Source organism: Pongo pygmaeus, chromosome 8 (assembly GCF_028885625.2).
Source record: "Pongo pygmaeus isolate AG05252 chromosome 8, NHGRI_mPonPyg2-v2.0_pri, whole genome shotgun sequence".
NCBI classification, from domain to species: domain Eukaryota; kingdom Metazoa; phylum Chordata; class Mammalia; order Primates; family Hominidae; genus Pongo; species Pongo pygmaeus.
The window spans coordinates 14,712,042-14,739,656 of NC_072381.2; the positions used below are offsets into that span (position 1 = coordinate 14,712,042).

The 27,615-nt window shown below is 43.9% G+C and overlaps 1 protein-coding gene across 6 annotated transcripts in view; it reads right to left on the reverse strand.

The window, feature by feature from the left end:
• The window catches only part of FAM107B (family with sequence similarity 107 member B), an 85,887-nt gene that overhangs the window by 44,065 nt on the left and 14,207 nt on the right, over window positions 1-27,615 (reverse strand). The window contains exon 1 of one of the 6 annotated variants that reach the window (XM_063669570.1): window positions 20,968-20,985. The exons of 2 other annotated variants lie outside the window; for them this stretch is intronic. Coding sequence is in view for 1 of the 4 variants with exons in the window: in XM_063669569.1 (XP_063525639.1) it covers window positions 5,278-5,377 (100 nt within the window). In the remaining 3 variants the exon portion in view is untranslated. Of the gene's footprint in view, window positions 1-5,277; window positions 5,439-9,538; window positions 9,616-14,839; window positions 14,858-20,967; window positions 20,986-27,615 lie in introns of those variants that run through there. 3 more of the 6 variants (XM_063669571.1, XM_054503746.2, XM_063669569.1) reach the window with 3 other exon arrangements.

Sequence of the window (27,615 nt, forward strand, 5' to 3'; positions counted from 1 at the left end):
TAGTCTTGGGAGAGATTCTAAACCCTGAGAGTCACTGACACATTTAACTAAAGCCACAGAACTATACATTCAGCTGGAGAAGTCAGTGATAATGTCTTTAAGCTTTACTACAAGTGGTAGAGGCAGAGTTGCTAATTTCCTGCTTTGTGGGTGCTTTGTAGCTTCTGTAGACATCTTAATAATCAACTATATCATAGGAAATGTAAAACAAAGAAATAAAAACATGATGAAATCTTCCACTTGCAGGAAAACAGATGATCATCAAATTTGGAGTCCTGTCCACAAAAGACACAAAATTCTGGAAGTAGCAATCCTTTACGACAATACCACGTCAGCCACCTTATTAGTTGCAAACATCCTTTCTAAATCCAGGGGTAAGCAGGGAACTAATCCCCAGATGTGAGCTGCCCTTTGCATTTCTGAAGCTACTTGAACTTCCAGCCATAAAACTGTGACACTCACACCATTGGCAAACAGCTCAGACACAATAACTCAGAAGCTGATTGCATGCTAATTTCCATGTTATTTCTCAATCATGAGAGTAGCTCTGTTATCCTATAGGACAAGATATTCTTTTGCCATTTCACTTAGATAAGAAATAGAACTTGCCTGAGTTATAACAGAAATGAGAAAAAGCAAATTATGTCTCTGCTACATGTGAAAGTTTAATTTATGCAACTTTTCTTGAACAAGTCAAAACTTCTCTATTCAATCGATGAACTACTACTGAAATAAAGCGGAAAAACTGTGAAGCTTAAAACAGCCACAGAAAGGTTACAATAGTCTGTTAAATAAATAAAAACTTGAGGGAGAAAACAGATCTTTGTTACCACTCAAATTGGAAATACTGTGGTTTTACACGTAGAAGGCAACCTACAGATGAGGGAGACAGTTTAACAAACATTTCTCTCGTAACAAAAAATACTTATTTTTTTCTTCTGATTTTAAAAGCAATGTGCTGATCACACAAAATTTGGAAAATACAGAAAAGTATAAAGAAAATTTCGTCCATGAATGCATCATTTAAAATATTTATATTTTGATACATTTCCTTTCAACTAATACAATACACACCTCTTTTCATTTTTTAGCAAAATTGGGATATTAAATAGACAATTTATTACATTTGTAAGCATTTTACCTGTAATAACTTTTTCAATATATGGCTGCAAAATCTGCCATTACAGGAATGTATTATAGCTGACTTAGCTATTCCTCTATTGTCCTATTCAAAATGCAAGATAGACAAATTAATTTTAATGTAACACAGTAGGAAAGATCATTGCTATGGCTTCAGAATATTGTAACTAACCTTTCAGACACTACCACTCGTCAGGTTTTGGTGTGGTATCAAGCAAGAATGTCCGTAATTATCTGAAAAGGTTATTTCAATTCTCTGACCTTTCCCAATGATGTAACTGTGTGAAACTAGATTTTCTGCATATACGACCCCCAAAACAACTTATCCCGACAGACTGATTACAGAAGCAGACATGAGAACACAGCTATTTTCTATCAAAGCCGGTTATGAAACAGATTCACAAAAATGGAAAACAGTGTCGCTCTTCTCACTAAATATTTTTTTGGTTTTCACTTTAAAAAATCACTAAAGAGATAAATAAAACAATGTGAAACATTCATCTCATACTTTTTTTGTTTTAGGAAGGTTATTCTTCATTATAAGTGGCCTTTTTATTAGTATGTAACAGGTTTATTATTGTTTGTTATTTTTAAGTGAACTTTTAAAATTTCTCAGTTTCAATTTTTAACATAGTAAAATATCAATAGATATAACCAAAAAAAAGTTCTTTAAGATTCTCAAATACTTTTTAAAACAGTGTAAAGGGGTCCTGAGGCCAAAAAGACTGAGACCCAGTAGGTAACAGAATGAAGAGTTTAACAGATAAATAAATCCAATGCCATTGTGTTTGCTTGTTACTGACTTCTGCTTAAAAAGAGACTGCTCCGAGACGTTGAGCAGATCAGCGGCAGCTTTCTTGGGTAGAATTCTTCCTCTTCCGGCCACATTTAGTCTCTGAATAATTAGGCCCCCAAATACTTGATCCATTTCACCGTTCTACATCAAAATAGTTTTCAAAGCAGATACTGCAGGTTTGTGAGGAAACAGCGCCCCCAAGAATCAGAGATGCAGATCTTTCACCACGACTACCTCACCACTTATTTGTTTAAAAAAAAAAAAATAAGACAAAATATTATCAAAACATTTTTGCTGTGGTAAGGACAAACTGATTCAGATGACGGTATCTGAACTACACTCACATCTCCATGGTTAATCATCACCTATTTTTACTTCCTCCCACCCAAATTGCACAAGTTAATTCTGTGAATTCTGCAGGGCAAATGGCACCAGTTTCCTTCCACCTGTTAGTGCCCAGATCGCAACAGAAATAAGAAAACACCCATTTATTTCCTGTTACAGCTTTACTTTCTAATCAGTAACAATCCAACTGAAAGGCCCAAAACTATTATAACATTACAGATATTTCTAATATCTCAAGAACAGGAATCCTACTATACCATTGTCCTACTCTTCCGTATACAGTATTTTCTACACTTTCGTTCTAAAACAACAAAATGGTCACACTTGAAAAATTGGGCTGGGCTGGGCATGGTGGCTCATGCCTGTAATCCCAGCTACTTGGAAGTCTGAGGCGGGAGGATCACTTGAGCCCAAGAGTTCAAGACCAGCCTGGGCAACACAGCAAGACCCGGTCTCTAAAAAATCAATTTAATTCTTTAAAAAACTGGGCTGAAAATTAAAACAAACTCTTTCATTAAAACACATATTTATTGAGCGTATAGCATGTGCCAGGCATATGTCTTGACATTGAGGATAAAGCAGTAAAACTCCCCGCCTCATGGACTTATTTATCATAGCTTATTTTCTACTGGGGGAAGCAGGCATTCGACAAAGGAGTAGCAATGAAGTGTGCTGGGTTTTAACAGAGGAAGCCGAGATCACCATGAGAACAGACCACGGAAGTCCAGGGAGAGCATGTGATGAAATGCAGTCCAAGGGGAGAACCCTCGGTAGAAATAGGCGCATGGGCTTGGAGCACAAGATGAGCCAGAAGAAAGATGGGGCTCAGGCCTGGGGTTAGGGCACAGATACAAACCCAGACTCCCCGGGTAAAGAGTGAGGCCAAGTGCTGAAACAGACGACACTGAGGAAGAACCAGTTCAATGGATCAGAGAAAACAAGGAAATCTGTTAGAGACTCACTGCATTTTAGATACCTGGAAAGCATGCAAGACTAGAAAGGATGCACTGACATAGGTGCTTGAGCTCACAAGTTAGGTATGGGCTGGATACGTAGATGTGACAGCCAAAATCTTACAGCAAACGAAGTGGCTGAAACTGCTGATAATTCTTCAGCAGGGTAGCAAAAGTGTCCTCAAAATACCCAAATATAAAGGGGTGGGGAGAGGAATCGGAGGTTGCAAAGGAGGCTGAAGGGTATAATCAAGAGGGAGAAGGAAACCCAGGGGAGAGTGTCTCAGGCGCTCAGAGGGCAAGGGGATGTTTCACAGAGGAGGATGTGCTCCACAGTGGTAAATCCCAGCTGGCAAATGCTGCTGAGAGGCCAAGCAGGAACACAACCCAAGGGCCCCACGGAACTCGCAGCAGGGCGGACCTAAGGCCTCTATGCAGCACTGGCTTCGTGGGCATGGGACCTTCACAGGCCCCATGCCTGAGGGGCCCCACGCTTCGTTTAGTGCTTTGCTGCTACCATCTTGAAAATCTTAATTTTTGAACAAAGAACCCTGTATTTTCACTTTGTCCTGGGCCCAGAAAATTTTCTAGCCAATCCTGACCCTCTGGTATCAGTTTCACTAAAGTAGCAGAGATAAAAAACAGAATCTAGTGGATTGAGGAGTGAAAGGGGAATGAAAGAATAAGTAGGTAACACAGTGACTTTAAGGTGATCCCACATTCCTCTCCACCTACTGTTCACCTGTCACCTGCTTCTAACAACAGAAGATGGCAAAGGTGATGAGATGTCACTCCTGTGAAGCCATCATGCTGCAATCTTCCATCCTTGCCAGCTGTAAGAAAGTAAGGACCTGTGCGGCATGGAACTGCAGGCGACCCTCGTCCCACAACTGCAGGGAAATGAATTCTGCCCATGACCTGAGGGAGCCTGGAAACACTCTTCCTCAGTTGAGCCTCTGATGAGACCACAGCCCTGGCGCCCACCTGGACAGCAGCCTGGTGAGAGCCTGAAGCACAGAAACCAGCTAGGCTGTGCCCGGGCTCCTGAGCCACAGAACTGGTGAGGGAACCAACACAGGTTGTTTATGATACTGAGTGTGCAATCATTTGCGGTGTAGCAGTAGGTAATAGAACAAGGCAGAAAGTAGAACATGCTCTCAAAATGTTTCATCAAGTGATGGAGACAGAAAGTGGTCACTGAAAGAGGAGAGTTCCAAGAAGGGGTTGGGTTCTGTTTTTGTCTTAAGATAGGAGAGACCTGAGCACTTGTAAATGCTAATGAGAAGGAAATACCAGGAGAGAGGTTTACATCGGAGGTGGGGCCGGGCACAGTGGCCAGGCAGGGGCCGGGCAGGGTGGGATTACGCCTGTAATCCCAGCACTTTGGGAGGCTGAGGCAGGCAGATCACGAGGTCAGGAGATGGAGACCATCCTGGCTAACACAGTAAAACCCCGTCTCCACTAAAAAATACAAAAAAATTAGCCAGGCGTGGTGGCGGACGCCTGTAGTCTCAGCTACTTTGGAGGCTGAGGCAGGAGAATGGCGTGAATCCAGGAGGCGGAGCTTGCAGTGAGCCAAGATCGTGCCACTGCACTCCAGCCTGGGTGACAGAGCGAGACTCCGTCTCAAATAAATAAATAAATAAATAAATAAATATAAATAAATAAATAAATTGAAGGTGGGAGAGAATGGTGGTGCAGAAATGGATTTCTACAGAATAAATAAGATTCCTCTTTCACTATAAACAGAAAAATGAGAAAAGTACAGGTCCAGGAGCAGGCAGATTTGCAAAGGGGCAGTGGGAAGGTCAGAGAATGGCCTTCGCACGACTGTCCCGTGAGCTGTGGAAAGATCATCTGCCGAGAGTGAAATGAGAGGAGGAGGGATAGGCTCAGTATGAACTTAGAGATTTAAGAAGTGTGGAGGAGGATGGAAAAGTCATTATGGAGAGGAAGAGGGCTGATGAGGAAAATTTGATTTCCAGGCAGTGCTGAGGCCCTGGTGAGGCAGAGATCAGGATCATAGAGAGGCAACTGTGTAACCTTCTCTGGCAGAACTCAGAAGTCCAGGTACAGGCATGGGTGGGCTGCCCAATCCTCCAGGACGGTGAAGGAAGGGATTCCAGTGGGTTGACAAGCGCATCGCTGAAATGCTGGAATTTAAAAGCAGAGGCGAAGTCCAGCAGGAGCAGAGGGGTTGGAAAGGGACCTGGAATGGGAAAAATCTGATGTTCTTATTGTAATCTGTCAGCTGAGCTGAAGGACAGAAGCTTCTGGTGAGTGGGATCTCTGGATTTCAGCTCAGAAGCGGTTCCTGGTATTAACAGTGTCTTTTTAGGGTAACCTCCTCCTCCTAGTTTGAGCACTGAAAGTCCTGCGTCCTGTGAAACTACTTAGTCCTCAGACTGAACATCCCCATCCCATAAAGCTCCTGCCACCACTTCAGTCTCAGGCAAACCAGGCTGCTGGTCACTCAGCTCCAGCTGCCATGGAGTCTCCGGTGAGCTTTGACAAATACTGACCCCTGCAACAGATGACTGCGAGCCAGGGGCCAAAACTTTCAATGAACGAACGACGAGCTACGACCAGGAAATGCTAGCGCTGAGGGTAGAGGACAGAATATGACCAAGACAAGGCTAATGCAGCAGTGAGGGGAAGGGTCATGACCCCAAAGTGGCCAGGAGGGCAGGAACCTGAGCCCTGCCTCCAGATCCCAAGGCATACACGGGGTGGGAGAAGGTGCACTCCCATTCCCAAGGGAGCCGAGGCAGCAGTGAACTCAGAGAGTGGCTCTCGGTTAGACCAGGCGGTGAAGATACTGGGGGAGGAGAAGGCTGGCTGATGATCCCAGGGTTAGACCAGGAGGTGAAGATGCTAGAGGAGGAGGCTGGCTGATGATCCCAGGGTTAGACCAGGAGGTGAAGATACTCAGGTAAGAGGAGGCTGCCTGATCTGAGGGTTAGACCAGGAGGTGAAGATACTCGGGTAGGAGGAGGGTGGCTGATCTCTGGGTTAGACCAGGAGGTGAAGATACTCGGGTAGGAGGAGGGTGGCTGATCTCTGGGTTAGACTAGGAGGTGAAGATACTGGGGAAGAAGGCAGCACGGGAGCTGGCTGATCCCAAGGCAGGAGCACAGCACCTGGTGGAAGAGGCTGGAAGGGAAGGGAGTGAGGGTGGGGTGGAAGGCGGAGGCAAAGAGCAGTCCCAGGAACCTGCAAGGAGTGGGAGGGACAGGGCATGAGGGTGGGATCCTAAATCCCAGAATCGTCGGCAACATAATAAATGGCAACACCAGGGGAGCTGGCGTCTGACGATGTCTGTGGGACACAGTGCATAGGTAGATTTTAACACACTGAGATTGCTATTTGGTATAATGACAAGTTTATCCTGAAGAAATGAAGTTAGGAATTTTCTGAGCTACAGAATGAATTTTTTGGTTCTCATCGAAAGGTCTGTTGCTCTTGGAACTCAATTCTCAGAGGTCTGTTTCACAAATCATCATCCTCGTTCTGATGTTTATTCAAATCTTTGCCCACCCTCGAGTCTCCTTAAATTCCTCATATTCCACAAATTATGTGTGTTTGTTATCTGAATCCAGAAAACTCTCATGGGTTTGCAGATATAACTGCCAATAACTGACATAGAAATAGAGAGTGTAGAAAATATTTCTTGACAATAAAAGTCAGAAGGAAGATTCGAGTTATCCTATCCCCATGAAAGGAAGGGGAGGGTACATGTTGTGTTGTGGTGAGCAGCAGTTTGCATTGTGCACGTGTGTGTGTGTGTGTGTGTGTGTGCACATGCACACATGTGTTACATTAAGATCATAACATGTGGTGATCTAAGTCCTCGGGAAGCTAGACAGACTTAACATATTGTTCCAGCAAAAAGTTTAGCATCATTTAGAAAAAATATAGCAGAAAAAAATTCCTCAACTCAAGAACACCACAGGTACTTCTGTTCAGTGTAACCTTCCTCTCAAGTTTTGGGGAAGATGGAAATAGGCCAGGACTGGAGGTGTGGAGCCCTCACACAGTCAGCTCACGGGTCAGCAGAAGTGACAGGTACTCCAGACTTGAGACCTTGAGGGAAACCAAGGTTCCTCTGTCTCTTCTCTGACATAATCAAGTTCTTTCTTCCCTTCTCCCTCCTCAATACAAGGCCGTGCTTCCCCAAACAAGATCTGGAACTCTCACGCCCTACTGAGATGGACAGAGAGCCTCACAGGTGTCAACAGTTTCAAGAACTTTGCCCAGCCTCAGCCAACAACCAACCAGGCAGGCTGGGCGAGCCCAAAGGTTCCCGGAAACCAGAAACTAGGGCAGAAACACCCAGCAACTCAGTCCCTTTTCTAAAACAGAGCTACCAATAAATATATAAATCACTGTCATGAGCCACAGAAGGGAAAGCTTTTATAAATTAAAGCATCCAAACATTAAGCCAATATTACTTAGGATAGCATTTATCATTGCTACAGAAAAAAAACTGTATGTAAATAAATGTGAATGCATACAAGGTAATTAAGTGTCCTATGTTAACATAAGGGTAGCCCACATTTTTTCTGAAATGAAACGACATTGAAAACGTACCCACCAAAAAAATGTGGGGTGTGTGGGGGGGTGTGTGTGTGTGTGTGTGTGTGTGTGTGATCTGTTTGTCTAGGTCAACATTAGATTTTTACCCAATATCTGTGTACACCAAGGCCCAGCAGGGCAGGGTGGTTACACAGTGTATGTAGCAAGACAAGCCATAGCCACTGTGAGAATGACTGCCCAAGAGGAAGGAGAGCATTTAAATCTCCTTAGACAAGTACCGACAGGGACTGGAAATGCTGTTTCCACAGCGGCCACCCAAGACATTCTCCCCCTAATCCTAACCAAGGAATAAGAAGCAAATTAAAGGCCGGGCGCGGTGGCTGACGCCTATAATCCCAGCACTTTGGGAGGCCAAGGTGGGCGGATCGCTTGCAGTCAGGAGTTCAAGACCAGCCTGGCCAACATGGTGAACCCTCATCTCTACTAAAAATACAAAAATTAGCTGGGCGTGGTGGCGAGTTCCTGTAATCCCAGCTACTTGGGAGGCTGAGGCAGGAGAATCGCTTGAACCTGGGAGGCAGAGGTTGCAGTGGGCTAAGACTGCACCACTGCACTCCAGCCTGGATGACAGAGTAAGACTCCATCTCAAAAAAAAGAAGCAAATTAAACTCAGCACCTATCAGTGTTTTGTTGTGGTCGCGTGTTCTTTTTTTTTTTCTTTTTTTATCCACAACTATGAACGAAGAGGTGAAGGCAATGAGCAGAATGCTTTCAAATCAAGTGCTATTTTGCTAAAATCAAATATGTCTTAGCTCAGGCTGCTATAACAAGCTGCCATAGGCTGGGAGCCTTAAACAACACTTGTCTACTTCTCACAATTCTAGAGGCTGGGAAGTCCAAGATCAAGGTGCCAGCAGATCGGGTGTCTGGTGAGGGCTCCCTTCCTGACTGGCACACAGCCACCTTCTGGCTGTGTCCTCACATGGTGGACAGCAGGAAGAGTGAGAAAAAAGCTCTCCTGTCTCTTCTCCTGGAAGCACTAATCCCATTCTCAGGACTCCCCAAGGCCCCTCCTCCTAAAACCATAACATAAGGGGTTCAAATTTCAACATATGCATTTTGGGGGTGACACACACAGTCAGACCATAACAAGTACTTCAAAATATATTATCAGGCCTACAATCTTCACTAGACAGTCAAATTTTACTGGAAATAGATATCTTCAGAGAAAATGCGTAATTATCAGGATCCTAGACACTTAATAGAGCATGGATAAAATAATGCAGATACAAGTTAGTGGATCCAAAAAGATTTCTTAAAAAGCGAAGTAAATGGCGACTCATCCAGAGTTTGACAGACATGGTTGGCATCTGAAGAAATTTTAGGAAAAAAAAATAGTTCACGACTACACAAGACACAGCCTATTACAAAGCTCTCTTCCTAGCAAAGACACACTATTCAATACCACTCACTGTAACAACATATAATTTTTATTTAGTCTCATACAGGTCTGCTATTCTGTTAACAAGTCTAAGTTCACACAACATTTTCTAGAGAAGGACTACATTATTCAACAGCCGTAGAAAGGTCCCAGTGCTTATTCTTACCTCGGATATCTATTTTCTTGTTTATGTTTTAATCATGAGCATTCAAGGTGGTGAAAAATCATCCGTTAGCAAGAGAAGAGTTAGCCCAGGAAGTCATCCCCATCCATGTCACCCATCAAGGCCTAAGTGACGAACGGTTACAGAGACTGACCTAACCTCACCTCGGTAGATACAGGCAGGCTCCTCAAGCCCAAGGTAGCAAATAAAAAGATCGCAGTAAGAATGCACCTTCTGACTGTGGTAGTTCCTTAGAGCGGTGAAGAAAAGCACCCAAAACAAGAATTAACCATCCCCCCAAAGAACTCTCTTTCTGGATATCAAAAGAGCCACAGTTCAAGTTCAAAGAGAAACACTCTAGCAACTTCTGAAAGCAGGAACTGTATGCAACTGAATGACCTCATCCGGCACAGAAGCCAGAGCAAACAATGAAAAACAAACCGTACCAACTCTGGTACCAGTTACTGGCCTTCCAGACCAAGAGAACATGCTGGCAGCACTGGTGAAATGTACTTGCCGGTAAAAAAAAAATCAGCTCCTCTACTTGTAAGCAAATATGCACGCAGACCTCTCCAGCCCTGGGTGGGTACCATCCCCGTTGTGACACTCACACAACCTGACTGCAGGACGCATGCGTGAGTCAATCTCCAATTGGAGGAGGCCAAGTTCTCGCACTTCTTAGAGCATCACCACAACACCTACAGCATGGAGGCCTGAGACCAATCAGAATGGCCCTCCCGAGGCTGGGATTCATGGCATCACAGCCCACTTTATAAAATGTGCTGAGAATTCTCTATGGGGAAGGGCTATGTTTAACATAGCGGAAGACAGGTGCAGTGGTGTGCACCTGTGGTCCTAGCTACTCCAGAGGATCGCTTGCACCCAGGAGTTTGAGGCTATAGTGCGCTATGATCACATCTGTGAATAGCCACTGAATTTCCACCTGGGTGACAGAGAGACCCCACCTCTTTAAAAAAAAAAAAAAAATATATATATATATATATATATATATGAGTGTGTGTGTGTATATATGTATGTATAGGTGTATGTATACATAGATATACATATATATTAGAGTGGAAAAAAACTACAAGCAGAAGGGACTTGAGTTCCAGTCCCAATTCTGCCCAACTATATCTGTCTGATCTCTGGGCTGAAGGATCCTTCCCCCTCTAAAACAAGGAGTTTCCTTCCAGTTCTAGATTGTTATTACTAAATTATCAGGAAATAGCAAATACATATCAAAGCAGCAAGAGTAGAATTACCATTGCAGAGGCACATACAGATGCCCACTTGGTGATATCTGGCCCACAAGTACATTTCAACTCCTGCACCAAGCCCAGTGCATGGCAGACACCAGCTACCTCCCAGTGCCGCAGCCCTGCTCAGTCAGTGCACTGTGGAGAGAAACAGGCTCGGTGGAAAGCTCTGAAAACTGTCTGCTAAGGTTTGACTCTGTCCCCCAAAGTTCATATGTTGCAACTTAATCCTCAATGCAACAGTGATGAGGCCATGAGGGCTCCACCTCATGAATGGAGTAATGCTGTTATCGTGGAAGTGGGATATAAAATGGAAGAGTTCGGCCCCCTTCCTCTTTTGCCCTTCCACCTTCCACCATGGGATGATGCAGCAAGAAGGCCCTCGCCAGATGCAGGCCCTCGACCTTGGACTTCCCAGTCTCCAGAACTATAAGAAACACATTTTTGGCTGGGTGCGGTGGTTCACGCCTGCAATCCCAGCACTTTGGGAGGCCAAGGCAGGAGGATCACTTGAGGTCAGGAGTTCAAGACCAGCCTAGACAACCAACATGGTGAAACCCCATCTCTACTAAAAACACACACACACACACAAAATTAGCAGGACATGGTGGAACATGCCTGTAGTCCCGGCTACTTGGGAGGCAGAGGCAGGAGAATCACACAGACCCCAGAGGCAGAGGTTGCAGTAAGCTGGGATCACACCACTGCACTCCAGCCTGGGCAACTCCATCTCAAAATAAATAAATAAGTAAATAAGTTTATTTTCTTTGTAAATTACCCAGTCTGTGGTATTCCACTACAGCAGCATAGAACAGACTACAACAGCTTCTATAAACAATGCTGTTTGACTCACACTTGATTCACTTGGATTCCTTCCAAATGATCATTGTAGATACATGATATATTTAAAAAAAAAAAACACCCTAGGGCCCAGGAGTTTATCTGCTCTTTCTGCTCCTTCTCTCATAATCTACCCATCCCATGACACAGAAAATATTTTGGTGCTCTCAACATGAAATGCCACAAGACCAGGGTAGATACTTAAGGGTTCAGCTTCCCTCTGCTTATAAAAAATGCAAAATATCAGTTCAGTAAGAACAGGGTTTAGTACAATACACAAACACTACTGAATATGCATGCCACCCTGAGAAAAAATTTTGAATTAGTATTTAATAAATAGATAACAAGGTGATATTCCTCAGGCATCCTGACACAGTTATTCCCAACTGAATCTGTAAGAGTGAACTGTTACTCTTTACATTCTGTACCCTGAGACATCACAATATGTATGCACGGTGGATATAATCTATCCAATATCTCAAAACTGAACCCTGGTTTTGTTGTTGTTTTAACCTACACATTATTAAAAAGGATCTTCAGTAGGACATTTTGCAGACCAGTACAAGTGTGCCCTGGGCAAACAGCATTTGGGAAACACTGCTCCCACCTACACTTGCAGAGTTCCTGCCAATCAGGAGTTTCCGCCGTCACCCAAGTCTCAGAACAAAGCCCATGTAGCTGATCACAACTGTCCACCTCTTGGCAGCCAATCAGACTAGCAGGCCAGACATACTGTTTTTATCCAATGGACCACAACTGGCCAAGAGAGGAGACTGAGAAAAGGCTTAGCACACAGACCTCTCACATATTATTAGTACATTTTAGTCAACTCCTAGAAAAAGAATTATGAAATTATACTGTTAGTACGAAGGGTAGGAAATAAAATTACTTGATTTTTAATAACATTACATTCACACTTTTCCCTAAAGCATCTCCACTCCGGACACAAGTCATATATGGCCCTATAAATTCTGTATGAAGATGGTGAAATCTCTTTGTAATTCGTGTATAATTGGCCACAGTTAGCAAATAACAGGATGATTGAATCCAGGCCTGTTTTATTCCAAAACTCATATTACTCTAGGGCACAGTGTGCCCCATTGGAGAACACACCAGGAAAAGAAATATGGCCTCCTTTATTAACAGTCTTTCATACTGACCTTTAATGAAAACACTGACTTTACTGACCATTGGGAAAGTAGCTCCTAATACTAAGTTATCTGTATGAGTCAATAATAAGCACTAAAAAGGGGTTAAGCTTCTTGCACTGAATAAAGCAGGTGGCATATTTTTTAGAATTGCTAGTTTAAGTAGCTTGTACTTCCCTGTGCTAGGGATCACATGCTAAAGAAGCTTTTTGGTTTTGTTTTGTTTTTTTTTGAGATGGAGTCTCGCTCTATCGCCCAGGCTGGAGTGTAGTGGGGCACTCTTGGCTCACTGCAGCCTCCACCTCCCAGGTTCAAGCGATTCTCCTGCCTCAGCCTCCTGAGTAACTAGGATTACAAGAGCACACCACCACCCCAGCTAATTTTTGTATTTTTAGCAGAGAAGGCATTTCACCATGTTGGCCAGGCTGGTCTCGAACTCCCGACCTCAAGAGATCTGCCCACCTCAACCTCTGAGAGTGCTGGGATTACAGGTATGAGCCACTGTGCCCGGCCAAGAAGTTTTTCAATGGAGAGCAATACAAACACAGCCAAGAAAAAGCACTGTGTGATGGCCTGGACACCAAGGGAACACCACACACGTCACAAAGGAGCTCACGCAGGCACAGGGGCCCAGGGAAACCTAACATCTAAAAGATCTTTAGGGTACAGCTTCTGAACTTTTCTAACAGCAACTGACAACCAGAAAAACATTTTACATCACAATGCAGACAGACACATGTGTGCACGGGCTCACAAAACAATACAAATACCTCATATGGGCACATATTTCTTTATCTACTTTATGTTTTAAAATGCGGGCTGTGACCCTCAGTATAAAAACACTGAGTCAGATCCAGCAAGGGATGAAAGAATAAGCAATGTGGTCTATCCATACAAGACAGATATTAGGCATTTTTCAGCCTTAAAAAGGAAGGAAATTGTCACACATGCTACCACATAGACAAACCTTGAAGACATCAGGCTAAGTGAAATAAACCAGTCACAAAAAGACAAGTACTGTACAATTCCATTTATATGAGCTCCCTAGAAGAGTCAAACTCACAGAAAGTAGAATGCTGCTTCCCAGGGGCTGGGAGAAGGGAATGGGGAGGAATTGTATTATGGATACAGAGTTTTGGTTTGGGATGATGAAAAAGTTCTGGAGATGGATGGTGGAGATGGTTGCACAACAATGTGGTTAAAATGGCTTACCTTGTTATGTATATTTCACCACGATTTTTTAAAAAGCCACTGAGTTGGCCACGCGCAGTGGCTCATGCCTGCAATCCCAGCACTTTGGGAGGCCGAGTCGGGTGGATCACGAGGTCAGGAGTTCGAGACCAGCCTGGCAAACATGGTGAAACCCCGTCTCTACTAAAAATTCAAAAATTAGCTGGGCGTGGTGGCGGGCACCTGTCATCCCAGCTATTCAGAAGGCTGAGGCAGGTGAATCATTTGAACCCGGGAGGCGGAGGCTGCAGTGAGTGAAGATCGTGCAGTTGCACTCCAGCCTAGGCGACAGTGCGAGACCACATCTCAAAAACAACAACAACAACAACGGGACAAAAAGCCACTGAGTTAGAAAGCAATGAACAGTGGGAAAACTCTTACAAAATTATGGCTTTCTGTACTATGTGATATTAGTAAAACTGGCACAATTGGAATGAAACATTTACAGTAGTATTCTGTGGCATTAGAATTCTAACAGTGCAAACACATCTTTGTACTTTATTTTTTTTCTATCTATAAAACAGGAATAAGGCTACTTACTACAAAATGAAAGAAAATTGCAATGCTCAAAAACTATTTTATTAGAAAAGTAGAGAATACCAATGAAAACCTAGTTAAGAACAGAAATGATCAGATCCCTGAATAGAGAAGGGGTATTTTAGATTAAATCTTCCCAGAGTATCTGGGATCAGTCATGTGTTGCCTCTATTAAACACGATGAAAAAACACAAACACTGATTACAAGCAGATTGGAAAAAATATATAATAATGCATGGCTTTTTCGATCAATAATTGTTTCTTCATATTGTCAATGTATGCTTACAAAGAAGCTTCTCTATTCAAATGCTTCCATTCACTGACAGAACACTGCTTATGATGAAATCTTACAGAAAACATGCAAATGCCTTTTATGGTTGGATATGCCTCCTTGCCTCACACGGCCCAACTGAGAAAATATTCTAATTGCGTATTCTCGACGTGTACTTACAAAGGTGTTTCTCTGTCAAATCCTTCCATTCCTGACAGAAAACAGTTTATCATACATCTTAAAGAAAGCATGCTCATATTTGCATTCTATTGCTGGATTGTTCTGCTTGGCCTCATGGGGCCCAATGGAGAAAGAATCATGTTCTAATAACGTATTCTCGATGGGTGCTTACCAAGGTGTTTCTCTGTCAAACTCTTCCATTCACAGAAAGAAAACAGTTTCACGTGAATCTTTAAAAAAGCGAGCTTACGTTTTGCCTTTTACAGCTACGTATATAAACTTGCATAGTATGAAGAAATAAAAAAAGAAATGTTCTAGTTTTAAAAATTGTTTCTTTTTAAAAACTGTATTTCTGAAGGTATATAGATCAATATCAGAGTGTTAGCCCCTGATTTTCAGGTTGAGATCCTGGGATTTCAGCTCCCAAGACGGCAGGAGAGGCCTTGTTCTCTAATGCTAATCTCAGCTCATTTCCAAGTGCCAAGCCTTGAAACTCAGATCTGTAAACCTCTGCTTATAACGTAACAACACAGGTCCACGTTAATAACCATGATGAAGCAGGCTCAATGTTTTTAACTCCCAATGTGAACAAAATATTTACTTATAATCTACAGTTTTCTGTGCATTCTCCAATATTGAAGTCGTTTCTCTTTAAAATAAACATTTTTGGACAGTTAAGATTTCTGTAACTGCAGCCAGCCAGGAAATGCATTGAGTTACACTTAGTTTTTTATTAAAGGTGGTATGGCTAATGCCACGTAAAAATGGCTCCCTTCCCCCAGTTCTTCCCAACGGAACTTAGTCCTAAAGCTGACACCCATTTTCATGTTTAAATAAGAGCTTCACAGGGCTCTCAACCTCTACATCCAGAGTCAGTGCGTGCGGGTACAAAGCTTTCTTTCCATTTGGAAAAGTTCATTAAATGAAATGGTAATGACTCCGCTTCCAAGCAGAATGAGCAACTACGCTAACATTTCTGTTAACTGCAAGCAGGTGCCAGCCTCCCTAATGACAGGAAGTTCCCTGAGGGCGAATATCCTGCACTGATCTGTGCCCTGGATGCTGGATCCTTCATTTGGAGTTGAACAAACATCAGTTGAATTAATACATTCCACAAACTCAATCCAGTCTCTCTTATCTGTCTTCACTCTGCCAATCCTCTTTGAGCAATTTCCTCAACGTTAGAAATATAGTGAAGAAAAGTCTAGAATAAACAAGTTGCTTCCCTATCACGGAGGCACATTTCCTTCGGAGATTCTGAAATAACACCATTGGCTTATAAATATGACAAGTCTTCACTGGGGAAAAAAAAGAAATCCATCAGACTTGCCGAGAGAGGGGACCTTGCCAAATTGCTCACTTTCTGGTCCTGTTTATAGAGTGAGTGATAGCAGTCTTCATTTGAGACGTATTTTCCGGAGTCCGGAAGCAGCTACTGGCCATTCGGAAGACAAGAAGACCTCACCAACTGCACCCTCAGTCACAAGAAAGAATTATTTACTTCGGAATTCCTGTTCAGCAAAAGAAAAACAGAACTATTTAAGAAGAGATTAGAACAAGGAAGAATGGGGCAGAAGAGGAGTATGCATATCATGCCTGGCAAATCATTGTTGGGAACAAACAATGACAATCAAATTTTAATCTAAAGAATGCCACAAGTTAGCTCACCTGTGGTTTATCACTACCCCAAGTACTGATTACTCAGTCAGAGTCTCCAAAAAGTATGGCATGTTTTCATTCAAACGCAAGCTAAAAATGACAGCCTTGTTCACACACTAAGACTTTATGTAAATTATAACGAAGAGAAAAAAAAGCTACACTCCTTTTCCATTAATATATACAAGCCTCTCAGGAAAATCCCTGGTGACAAACACCTAGAAAAAACCCATTTGTGTATGAAGCACTCGGCTCAAGTCCGTAAATTCATTTTCTAAGATGTTATCTTAATTTGCTTCTGAAATAATTACCAATTTGACATACCCATTGTGAAAATTAATTTCTTAAAATGTAAGCTTCTCCAAAAAAGGGTCGGCCAGCTAAGCATCATTTGGAAACAACCATACCAATGAGTAGAATTCCTTGAACAGAGGAAGGCACTAAGTCGATGAATGAAAACAAACTAAACTCTCTTGGAAACAGCAATGCTGAAGAAACCGTATTTCAATCTTCAGAAGCCAGTTACCTGGTTGCTGTAAAGCAGTGCCTATCTAAAGCCTCTATCGCAAAGTAACCAAAATCTCACAATTAGAATAAACAGAGGAAACCAGTGAAAGGGTCATCTCAAAACCGTTCCTACCTCTCTACCCGGCTGGCAACTGCCCTAAAATTGCAACCCTGGGGTTTATCAAGCAAAGAAATGGAAATTCTACTTAAGCAAATCCAGAAATTTCTGTTAGTTGCATTACCCAAGTAAAAGCACACAAGGGCAACAGAATTTCAAAACCAAGTTTGTTATTCAATACCCCATATTAGGAGATAAGAGGAGGATAAAACTGTTCTGTCATTCACTAGTTCCTTCCAAAGAAGATTTAGAGTGTGTTAAAAGTCATACATGTCTCATGCCTGTAATCCCAGCATTTGGGAGGCTGAGAACAGATCACTTGAGGTCAGGAGTTCGAGACCAGCCTGGCCGATACAGTGAAACCCCGTCTCTACTAAAAATACAAAAATTAGCCAAGCATGATGGCAGGCACCTGCAGTCCCAGCTACTTGGGAGGCTGAGGCAGAATTGCTTGAATCCAGGAAGCAGAAGTTGCAGTGAGCTGAGATCACGCCATTGCACTCCAGCATGAGTGTTACAGCAAGACTTCATTTCAAAAAAAAAAAAAAGTCATACATTCAACTAGGTAAATAAAATAACATTAGAAAGCCAGGCCGGGTGCAGTGGCTCAAGCCTGTAATCCCAGCACTTTGGGAGGCCCAGGTGGGTGGATCATGAGGTCAGGAGATCAAGACCATCCTGGCTAACACGGTGAAACCCCGTCTCTACTAAATATCCAAAAAAATTAGCTGGGCATGGTGGTGGGTACCTGTAGTCCCAGCTACTTGGGAGGCTGAGACAGGAGAATGACATGAACCCAGGAGGCGGAGCTTGCAGTGAGCCGAGATCACGCCACTGCACTCCAGTCTGGGCGACAGAGTGAGACTCCATGCCAAAGAAAAAAGAAAGTAAGTCAAGGCCACCCTACAAAAGAAACAGCAAGTGTTATACACAAGGGCTAATATAATTTCCAGATCTCTGTATTAAGTGTGGTTTTGAGTTTCCTGGGGGCCAGGACCAAAAATAAAAAGGTACATACTATACATTCTTAGAAAAAAAAATAAGTATCCATCTTCTCAAGGAAAAGAAAACAATATCATGGCATGATTGCCTAAAAGAAGTTTTCCACATGGAATGTTACACAAGGAACAACGCACTACAGCATGGACAAAAGCCTTTATTCATTTATGCCAAATAAAAGCACACTGAACACATGGCTGTGTTTTATTAAAAAACAAAAAAGAAAAAACAAAAAAACTGTTAAAGGCCAAAGACATAGGATTATGCCTACCCTTTAATTCACTGGTCTTTAAATCATTTTAATTCACTGAAAGAAAATGCTAGCAGGATCCTCACACTTGGCCTCCCAGGATCCTAACTTCACACCAAGATGGAACGTAATGTATTCTGCAGAACGTTCTTCCCAGAGACCATTTCCTTCTGTTGGCTTATTGAGAGCACAGTGATTAAAACCTCCAGAACTCTTACTCTGTTGCTTTGGTAAGTTCAATAAGCAATCTCACCTGGCTGAATGCACCTGAAGTTACAGCAAATCAGAGCAAGAACTAAAGCAAGTCTCTGCTGCTGGAAACAGCAAGTACAAAACCCAAAGTCTATGAAATGCAGGTTCTAGCAGCCGGGCCAGGGGAGGAAGACGACGGACAATTTGCAAATGAGCACGCACATATCTGCAGTCGGTCTGGTGCAGTGCTCGGAGAAAAATAACAAGAGCAGAGTAAGAGAGCATCGCGGGTCAGATGTCGCATTCATAAAGGGTGGCCCGGAGGCCTCTGCAGCACATTTGGTGCAAGTTTTCCTGAGAGGGATCTGGAAAAACACAGAGGCCCTGGGCAAGCACATGAGTCGCTGCTTAGGGAAAACGGCAAAGAGGCCAATGTGGCTGCGGCAGGGTGCCAGGAGGGAAGCGGCTGGAACCCGGGTCAGGCTCAGCCTCAGATGCAGTCCACAACTCAAGAAGCAGTTGATTCAAGTGTCAGAGTTCCAGGCCACCAAATGCAGTGGAAAAATTAACTGGCCTGAAAGACGTTCGTTCAGAGCCATCCCCGCCACAGTCTCATCCAGCCACCAGGATGTTCCCAGCAGACATCTAATCCTGGCTGCCATCACCGGCAGGTGTCCACACCAGGAGCAGTTTTAAAATCAATGCCCAGCCAGGCACGGTGGCTCACACTTGTACTCCCAGCTCTTTGCGAGGTCAAGGCAGGATGACTGTTTGAGGTCAAGAGTTGGAGAACAGCCTGGGCACCACAGCAAGACTCCGTTTCTACAAAAACATAGTAAAACTCAGGTGAGCGTGGTGGTGCACACCCATGGTCCCAGCTACTCGGAAGGCTGCGGTGGGAGGATCACTTGAGTCCAGGAGTCTGGGGCTGCAGTGAGCTGTGGTCACATCACTGTACTCCAGCCTGGGCAACAGAGCAAGACCATGTCTCAAAAAAATAAAATAAATATAAATAAAATCAATGCCCATTTATCATAAGGAGACATGCTGTACAGAATTTGGTATTGTTTAAAATTGTATAGGATGCTTGCCCAAGTTGACAGTTTCAACTCTGGCATATTGTTGACACATTCTTTGTGACTAAACACTCCCAGTTATGGCACATAAGAATAAAACCCTGTCTTCAGCCACAGAGAATATCAGCAGCAGCCTGTTTGCCATGGGTTACCAAAGGGATCCAAGGTTTCTAAGATACTTCAATTTCAAATATCCTGCTTTGCTATCCCCATAAATATACACTTAGTTTTCAAACAATTCACTCTAATCCTGATTAGATAATGAACTGTGACCACACCTCTAGGAAATAAATAATGGTCCTTCTAAAAACAGTACCAGAGCATCGAAGTGTAAGTTATTGCAACCACACACCCACATGTTTGTTTTTGTTTTTTCTTTTTTTGTGTGAGACGGAATCTCACTCTGTTGCCCAGGCTGGAGTGAAGTGGCACAATCTCAGCTCACTGCAACCTCTGCCTCCTGGGTTCAAACAATTCTCCTGCCTCAGCCTCCCGAGTAGCTGGGACTAACAGGCACCCGCCACCACACCCGGCTAATTTTTTGTATTTTTAGTAGAGACAGGGTTTCGCTGTGTTAACCAGGATGGTCTTGATCTCCTGACCTTGTGATCCACCCCCCTCGGCCTCCCAAAGAGCCGGGATTACGGGCGTGAGCCACCACGCCCGGCCTATCCACATGTTTTAACGTTGTACTGAGTACTTATTCCACAGAGGCACACTACTCATATACCAACTTTATTATTGTATAACTCTATGAAGGAGGCACTATTATTTTATTGATAAGAAAGACGAAACTCGCCGGGCATGGTGGCTTATGCTTATAATCCCAGCACTTTGGGAGGCCAAGGCAGGTGAACCACCTGAGGTCAGGAGTTTGAGATCAGCCTGGCCAACATGGTAAAACCCCATCTCTACTAAAAATACAAAAATTAGCCGGGCGTAGTGGCATGCGCCTATAATCCCAGCTACTTGGGAGGCTAAGGGAGGAGAATTGCTTGAACCCAGTGGGGTGGAGGCTGCAGTGAGCGGAGATCGTGCCACTGCACTCCAGCCTGGGCGAAAGAGCGAGACTCTGTCTCAAAAAAAAAAAGAAAGTCAAAACTCAGGCAGGTGACTCCCTTGCCTAAGATCACAAAGCTGGTAAATGGCAGACCTGGAAGGTGGACCTGGCAGTCTCATTCCAGAGCCTGACAAATCAAATCATATTATTACTATTTCTCCATCTAAAGAAACCAGAAGGAGAAAAATTCTTCATCTGGCAGAAGTTACCCAGGGAGAGAGAAGAGGACATATCCCTTCTGCTTGGCTAATAGGACAGCCTGTGTCTTACCTGAGAGTCAGGGCCCTGGCGGGGTAGAGTCGGAGATGAAGATACCGCAGGGAAAGTAGCTGCCGCTGCTCCTTAGTGACAGATGACATGAAGTGCAGGACCGCAGCACAGACCACAGAACTCTGAAAACAGGACCTAAGCTCACCTTAGCGGGAAGTCACCACCCACTCACCTCCGCCCTTCTAGAGCTGAGTATTCTTTCACCTGTGGAAGTCACAAGCATGTGGCGTGGCTCTCCATTTTTAATTTTTTTAAAAAGCGGTCACGGAAGTTGTGCCAGACACATCACCCCACCCCAGTCCTAAAGATAAGGTGGGTGGGGACAGAGAAAGAAGAAGAGGCTGGGCCTAACTAATCTGGGCACGTCCTTGCCAACATCTGCTGCCATGAAGGAGGGGAAAAAGGAAAAGAAACCACCGCACAAGGCCACAAGTTCGTCCATTCACTGGAAGAATCTTCTATAGGCGAACACTGTTGGGCACTCTCCTAGACCCAAGGCCACCCCTCAGGATCCAGGGCCTGGGACACAATACAAAGTACAAAACGACACTCTCCCCGAAAGGGCCTTGTGGTCACCATTGTTCATGGGAGTGTTTCATGGCAAGTCTTAGGAAAGAGGGTTTTGAGTTCAGGAAGTGTGGGACTAAAATGACACCAACACAGAAATAAACGCTGCCTTTCAGCAGGAGTTCCTAGCTACTCCAGCAGATCCAGATGCTGAGACATACTGGGTCCGAAACAAAGACTGACAAAGGGACCAAGCAAGACAGGCCCTCCTGATGCCCAGCCCTGAGGCTGCCACCTAAATAAGCAGCAACACTCCGGGTCTGATTTGGGTAGCTTGTTGGTGTCTCAGCTGAGCAGCAGCAATGACTCAGGAAGAAGCACTTAATCCCTATAGGACCCTAAAGAGACACAAAGATGAGGACGCCAGGGTCCCTGTCCTCAGAGCTGCCAACCAGATATGGAAAAACTCAGTGTATAACCAAGTGACCAGGGGAAAACCCAAAGGTGGAAAAGGACTTCCCAAGTCCAGCTGCCGATGAGAATTATGCTTTCGCACCCCATGGCCCTCGGCACTCAGAGTCTTTCACTCCATTTCACCATAAACAAGAGTCTCAAAACATGACAACAGCCTGTAAGATGCTGTGATCCAAATAAAATAGTTGGTGCAGAAATTCAAGGAAGTGCATCAACTCTTCCCAAAAGGGATTGAGAAACCATGCCAAAAGAAAACCAGGAACACACGTGCAGTGCTCTCCCTACAATTATAAACAGCTCCACGATACGGACCCTGTGAGGCAGGAGAATAGGGGCTGGAGGCAGGGAACCTAAGGCCAATTCACACTGACTTCCTAGAACTAAATCAAAAGGAAAACCCCAACTTTCCACACCAACATAACAAAAGGACCTGAGGCCACTCCCCTTGCAACCCCCACCTTTTCTGCATGGCAGGTGAAAAACTGAAAGGACCTCTGCTTGGTCCCCTCTCCCAACCAATCAGGCTGGTCACAGGCCAAGTCTTCATTTGCATAGGAGTATAACTTTGTAACTTCACTTCAGCCTCTAATTGGTTGCTTCTCACAACCAATCGGATGTTGGCATAGGGTGTAACTTTGTAACTTCGATTCTGCCTCTGATTGGTCCCCTCCTGCAACCAATCAGACCGATAGTGAGCCATTAGTTCATTTACACAAGGTGTACACCAAGTAACAAACAGGATACCTCTAGAGGGTATTGAAACCCCAGAAAATTCTGTAACTGGGCTCTTGGGCCCCTATGCCCAGCCCGCTCCCACCCTGTAGAGTGTACTTTTGTTTTCAATAAATCTCTGCCTTTTGTTGCTTCATTCTTTCCTTGCTTTGTTTGTGCGTGTTGTCCAATTCTTTGTTCAAAATGCCAAGAACCTGGACACCCTCCACTAGTAACACCTGGACCCCACCTCAGCCACCTCCACTCTCGCAAGCCCCATCTTCCCGGCAGTCAACTAAGAATCAGACTTTCCCAGCCCCTGTCAATCAGGCCGATGAATAGAAGACCAAGCATCCTCTCCTTCCTCTCTTCCTCTTCCCTCTCTCACCAGTCACTGCCACCAAGCCTTTAGGTGAAGCCACGTACCCTGGGGGGCGCCAGGAAAAGCAAGTACAGTCTCTCAAGCACTCCAGCCAATTACAGAGGTGCAATTACAGATGCTGTGTGTGCAGCTGCCCTGAGGTTTACAGAATTAGCTTATCAATGACAAAACAGACGGCCATCTAAAACACACGCTGGGAGAAAAGAGCTCTGAAAAGTGTGGCGCAGAACGTTCTTTGGAATTCAAATAACAAGTACACAAAGAGAGGCAGCCAAGCTCCGCCCATGAGACAGGTTAACCATGGACTCACCACAGAACCTTCTGTTGGTCAAATCTTTGGTTAGGATCTTCACTCATACACATAACAAATAATCTCTGCAACCAAGTACTCGTGAGTAGGGTGACCATATTATTTGTTGACCACAGCAGTCATTGCTGGGTGTGGAGGAAGCCTCTGTTACTAATTACACCCGGACCAGGCTCGTCCCAAACCAAACAGGAGATGCACTCTCCCTGCATACAAGGCACCCTCAGGGGGTTCTCCTGCCACTAACTGCTGACCCTGGATTCCTCTTGCTTAGGCGTGCAGGGGTGCCCCCAGCCAGCACATCAGCTCCTGCATAAACAGGAACCCAGCATGCAAGAAAATACCTGGGCAAGAGCACTGAGTCCGCATCACTGTCAACTCCTGGTTACTGGTGACCTCCTGACCCGAATTCCTCATGTGCTAGTTCAATTCCTGACCTACAGCCTCACTCTCACTTCTACAACTCACATCCTCCTTATCCTCCTCCATCCCAGGCCACTGAAAACCTACCTTCTCTACAGAACACTTCTTTGCTTTTAAGAATCCTACCTGTAGCAGAGAATGTCTCTGTGGTAGATTTAAAAATAAAAGAAAAAAAAAATACGAGGTGAGAATCCTGCCTGCCCATAGACTTGAAGCCTCTGCCCACCTTGGCCATGGCTATGGACTGAATGTTTGTTCCTCCTCCACCATAAATTCATACTGTTTAAGCCTTAATCCCAATGTGATGATATTTGGAAGTGGGGCTTTGGGGAAGTAATTATATCATAAAAGTGGAGCCCTCATGAATGGGATTGGAGCCCTTAGAAAAAGAGACACCAGGCAGATGATCTCCCTCTCCACCATGTGGGGATACAGCAAAAAGGTGGCCTTCTGCAAAACAGGAAGGGAGCCCTCACCAGATGCCAAATCTGCCAGCATCTTTGATCTTGGAGTTCCCAACCTCCAAAACTGTGAGAAATAAATGCTGTTTAAGCCACCCCGTCTGTGGTATTTCACATTCCTGTGGTATGTCACAGGAGCCCAAACGGATGAAGACAGCCATACGTTTGAGCCCAGGGTCACTCCTCAACTCTCCAATTAGACCCCAGAGCTCCAGTATGGACCCTCTACCCCCACTAGGTTCCTAACCTGTCTCTGTATTCTCCCACTGCTTATCAAACTAGGCTACATTTCAGGTGGAGAAGGCCCAAGAGAATGATATAGGTGAAACATTCACCCCAATCCTGGGACAAACTCTCTCTCATTGAGTCCTATGAGAACTGAATAGTCTCGCCCATCAGGTGAGAGTGTAAACAATCACGTATGACATCACATCACAACACCAACTTGGGGGAGCAGACACTAACCTCTGTTCACACCTGTGTACAGGCACTGTGCCAGGTGCTTTTCCTGCCTGATAATAGTCACACTGCAGAGATGAGAAAACTTGAACTCACCAAGATAAAAGCACTTACGACATGCCGCCTAGGTCTATCTAGCATAAAGTTCATCGTCCTTCTAATGCGCCAGTGTCGGAACTAATAAATGATAACACACATCTGAAAAAAGCCTGAGGATAATGGCAGTGTAAGGCACGGTGCAGGTACTCATGTATTTATTCTCATGTATTTATGCACAGAAATATATTCTCATATACTTATTTAGACAGAAATCCCATATTTATCCAATCACAGGAAGTTGCTTAGCCCTAGAAGTCAAAATGTGGACAACAAGACACAGTCGACAAAGATAGTTCTCATACATTTAAATAAATGCCTAGGCTTATATTCATGGTATGAACAACTCTTTTTCATGTTTAATGTTTTTAAGACTTTCCATTAGTATGAATAAGAATTTGTCTCACACGAACATCCAAAAAAAGACAGTTTCTTTAGGATTACATATTTTAAACATTATTTTCTTTTCTGCTACAAAATCATCACCATAACCCTAGTAACTAGGAAGTTTTATTTCCTGTCCTTGTTTTTATTCCTTTGTGATGGCAAGTGCCAGCATGTGGGGTAGGTAGGGTGAGGCAAGGTGGGTGATAGTAAAGGACACTGTGCTCAATTCGAAGCTACAGGAGGAGAGAGCTCTAGTCCTAGATTTGCACCAAGGAGCTTTGAGCTCTGAGTAATTCCGCAAGCCTGGGCTGTCGTTTCATCTATAAAATCAGAGGGTTAGGTGTTCTCCACGGCCTCGTCCTGCATTCAATCCTATGATAATTGCTGAAAACTCCAGCATGGGCCAATTACCAGTTTGACACAATTGAGAGAAATGGTGGGATGTATATTTAAAGAAGACTATCTAATGACTCACCCATGAGTAAAAAGTAATTTACCTCCATTTTAAAATCCATATTAATCGACATGACATTAGTAGAGAGAGTGCCTAATGTCTGACAGCGATTCTGAAGAGGATATAAATAGGCGGTTTTTGAAATTAGTCAGCCATGTGCTATGGTCCACCAAGAAGCACATGCAGGCAACATGCTCCAGGCTGTGCGTGCAAGCTGTTCTGTTTCCAGCACAAATGCAGAAAAGGGGAAAAAAGCAGTCCTGGTAGATTCAGTCATCACATATTTCAGCTGTAAGTACGAAACAGGAAGCTCAGAAAGAATTGTAATTTAGAAGCATTTAAAACAAAACAAACAAACCTACTCCGGGCACAAATACCAGATAGCTGCAAAGCCAACTGTGGTATTTGATGACAAATTGTTTAAAGTCACCAGTGGGTCAGAGTACAAACCACGCCCACGTGAAAGTCTCCCTGGACGCTACAAGGGTCTACCCATTCTCCCCCCCTCTTTGAGCCAGCTTCACACAGGTAAGTGGGTCACATAAACCCCCGGAGGCACCCACATCCAGCTCTTTGTGGGCAGCGCAAATAGAGAAAAGAACAGTCGACCAACCATCCTGAGAAACAAGAGGCTGACATTCAGAAAATCAACACCAAACACCCTCTCCCATGCCACAGGGTGACTTCTCACCTCCACTCCTCCCCACCCATCACCCCACACACACTGTCTCCCAAAAACACATCTGATCTTTATGAAATCTCAGCTTCAGGGCTGCCCAGGATGTTACTGAAGGGGAGTGAAAAGGAGGAAGAGAGAGAATGAGGGCTCCAAACCCATCCCAAGTCGATTCCTCCATGATGTTTCCAAGAATTTAAAGAATAAGTGCTGAGGCTGGGCGCAGTGACTCACGCCTGTAATCCCAGCACTTTGGGAGGCCAAAGCAGGCAGATCACTTGAGGTCAGGAGTTCGAGACCAGCCTGGTTAACATGGTGAAACCCCGTCCTTACTAAAAATACAAAAATTAGCCGGGCATGGTGGTGCATGCCTGTGGTCTTAGCTACTTGGGAGGCTGAGGCAGGAGAATCACTTAAGCCCAGGAGGTTGCAGTGAGCCGAGATAACACCACTGCACTCCAGCCTAGGTGACACACCAAGACTGTCTCCAAAAAAAAAAGAAAAGAAAAAAAAAAGAGTAAGTGGTGACTTTTCAAAAGAATGGTCAAAGGAATTATTTTTAAAGCTGTGGGTTGGCACAGGACATTTATCAAAAGAAAGAAACTATCAGTTCAAACTTACCTAGACATCTTTTAAGAGTCCTGAACCATCTATAATCTGAAAGCTTTTTCAAATACTCGTAAGCCAGGCACAATTACCAATTATTAAAATAACATTTATTATAGCTAGTGATTTCCACTGACCATGTCTGCAATAATTAGAGCTGGTAGGTTTTTAAAAATATAGATTTTAAGAGTATATGGAAAGTCCTTGAAAGGCAATGTTTACAGGCTGTTAGGAATAAGGCATTCCTTTAACACGAAATAATGAATTTTAAACAGTAATAATAATAAAAAGGAAGAAACGAATGAATGAATGAATCAGAAGGCAGTACACCATAGGGTGAATAAGAGTACATTCTCGGGAGATGAGGGGCAAGGGGAGGGAAAGCATTAGGACAAATACCAAATGTATGCGGGGCTTTAAACCTAGATGACAGATTGATGGGTGCGTCAAACCACCGTGGCACATGTATACCTATGTAACAATCCTGCATGTACTGCACACGTAGCCCAGAACAGAAAGTAAAATTTAAAAATTTAAAAAATTTTTTTAAAAAAGAGTGCATTCTTTGTAGTGAATCTATCGCAGTCCTGGGTGATCTTGGACAAGATATTCAATGTCTCTATGCCTCAACGTCCTCCTCAGAAAATAAAACCAATTACAGTCCTAAATCACACGGTTGTCATGAGGATCCAAAAATGATGCATG